The sequence below is a fragment of the Poecilia latipinna genome, unplaced genomic scaffold (genome assembly GCF_001443285.1).
Source record: "Poecilia latipinna isolate Pla-1442-1.1 unplaced genomic scaffold, P_latipinna-1.0 Scaffold322, whole genome shotgun sequence".
Lineage (NCBI taxonomy): Eukaryota > Metazoa > Chordata > Actinopteri > Cyprinodontiformes > Poeciliidae > Poecilia > Poecilia latipinna.
Genome location: NW_015112938.1, coordinates 108,520 through 110,993, shown reverse-complemented (window position 1 = coordinate 110,993; position 2,474 = coordinate 108,520). Strand labels below are relative to the sequence as shown.

The following is a 2,474-nucleotide window of genomic DNA, read 5'->3' as shown; positions in this document are numbered from 1 at the left end:
AGAATCAGAAATAAAGAGGGGGAGTGGGGGGGAAACGGATGATAGATCCCTCAATATTTGTTTGATCTGCTTCATCCTTCTTAATACTGTTGAAGTTTAAAACCCAGAAAGAAAATGCCACTTTAATAATCTGTGGTGTGAGGAACAGGAAGACTATCATTTTCCAGTAATCAGGAGAAAGTCTCTCTGGAGTGAGACTTTGTTCCTGACTGGAAAAAATTAATGGGACTTCCTGTGATGTGCTTATCTGTTCCGCAAATCATCAATATATGAACGTATTTGTCAAATTAAATTAGTAAGGCACTTTTTTGGAAACCTCCAAATGCTCTGCAAATATATTAATATTCCTTAAACTTTCCAAATTTTGTGATACTATTGAAAAAAGCCCTAAGGCTGCAGTATATAACTCTTGTAACTATTTTTTTTACATATTTATTAAAACTCACTAAATTGTGACAGTGTAACAAAATATAATCTGAAAAAAAAAAAAAAAACTACTGCCATCTGCATAAATCAGGTAAGTCTTAGCGCTGTTAATCATACGCATGTATGTGCTGCTCAATGTGCTAATGGTCTATTGTGTAAAATTCCACTAAAACACAAAGGTTCAGTTGAAGTTTGAAGGAATACAAATCAAAATGCTAAGTTTGCAATAAAAACAAACGGAAATTAGTAAAGTTTTATTCAATTTGCAGACACGTTTAGAGTTCATCACTGTAAGTTCTTCTCCATGTCTGTAGGTAAACGGTTACACGTAAAACATCTGGTCAGCATGTAAATGACGGAACTCAAGGCACAGAACTGATCCATGCAGGAGTAAAGATTTCAACGGAGCAAAAAAAATGACACAAACTTGTAGAGCTGAATTCATCATCATAGAGTCGTTTAGCTAGTATTATGTTCTCCTGTCTAAGAGACTCAGAAGCAAACTCAAGTCATATGTGATTCCCACAGTGCTTTCAAGAACATTAAAAATCAGTAACAATTCATTCATTAAGACAGAAAAGTGTTTGCGGGTCACATTTAAACATCAGACACGTAACAAGTCGAATAGAGTAAACAGCAGCATTTTGTTATTTCTAAGACATTTATTGATTTGGCTGCCTATCCTGTCCTAAATTCAAACTGACATCTTTGGCTAAAAACCTCAAGCTAATCCCTTCAAACACACTTCCTTTTGCTTTCTTTCAACGGAGCCATTACCGATTTGCGTTTGAAGCTTTTATCCACTCTGCGCGTGCGCGCTCGTCCACAGGAGAGAGTCCTGTGCGAGCGCGGTTCTCGGTGCAGCGCGAGGGGAACAGTAAGCACTAAAGTGCCTGTTAAGCAGCGTGTGTGGGTGAGAACAGAAGGGACAGCTGTGGTTTTGTTATTAGGCAAGCTGCCCACCGCTCACCGCAGGGTAACTGCGAAACAGTCGGGGTCTAAAAGGGACCTCGTCCCGCTCCCTGCTGGGCTTCCCCGGCCAAATCTGCTTTGGCGTTTCCCCCGTCTTTGTTCAGTAACTAAGTGCTTTTTATTTAGCAGAGCGAAAACTCCTTTTTTTGGTCAACTCCCCAGGTGACGCGTTGTCATTGTTGAGCCGGTCATCAAAACACTTGTAAACCTTCACAAGCATATGTCACAAACCAAGGTGCTTTTCTAACAGTAGTATCGCTTTGTTTTAAAAAATACGTGTATATATATATTAATGTGAACGCTCCAGATCAAAAGGATGGAGGCCACTGATTGTTATCAAAGGACAAAATCCAAAATCCATCCATAAATAAACCCTAAACATTAAATATTAATCACCAGCTATTTCTACATTGCCAATTCTCTTAAAATTGCACTTGACAATCAACTTACGCAAACACTAAGACTTAGGAGAGACAATTTACAAAATTTTAAGAGCCAATGTCGACTATCTAACGTCTTGCTGAGCGAGAATCATTGCCAACATTTCATCAGCAGTCCTGTGTTGGTCGGGGCATCAAGCCGGCTCCTCTGGTCCAGTGTTTCCAGCTCAGAGTCATTTCTCCCACAGCTGCAACAGAGAGCAAGATGAAGACGGGGCTCCTGTTAGGACGAGGTAGACGCCTCCATGGTGGACAGGATCCGCACAACCTCAGCTCTCTGCGTGGCGGAGATGTGCTGGGTCATGTGAACGATAGAGTCCATAGCCACCTCTGGATTGGCTTGCACGAGGCTGGAAGAAAAAAAGAAAAAAGGCTTTAGCTCAAACGACGTCACGTCTTTAACTAATTTTTAGAGCAGAATCGGGCGAGTCGTCACCTGCGAATCTGCTTGAGGAGGTGATCCCGCCGGATGTACTTTATGTTCTCGTCGATGACGGATCTGGCGCCCTCTTCTTCAGCCAGCTGCCTCTCCAGCCAGGCCACCACCTCTTCATTGTTGTCCCACAGATACGCCTAAGCAAAAAAAAAAAAAAAAAAAAAAAAAAAAATTTTATAAAATATAAAATACAAAAAGGG

At 40.9% G+C, this 2,474-nt stretch overlaps 1 protein-coding gene across 8 annotated transcripts in view; it reads right to left on the bottom strand.

The window, feature by feature from the left end:
• Nucleotides 1–666: 666 nt before the first annotated feature.
• acaca (acetyl-CoA carboxylase alpha) overlaps nucleotides 667–2,474 on the bottom strand; it is a 44,485-nt gene continuing 42,677 nt past the window's right edge. For all 8 annotated transcript variants that reach the window (XM_015035047.1, XM_015035048.1, XM_015035049.1 and 5 more), the window contains 2 exons: nucleotides 2,275–2,411; nucleotides 667–2,188 (listed from right to left, as the gene is read on the bottom strand). In XM_015035047.1, the coding sequence (XP_014890533.1) occupies nucleotides 2,062–2,188; nucleotides 2,275–2,411 (264 nt within the window). In that variant the 3' untranslated portion in view covers nucleotides 667–2,061. The remainder of the gene's footprint in view (nucleotides 2,189–2,274; nucleotides 2,412–2,474) is intronic.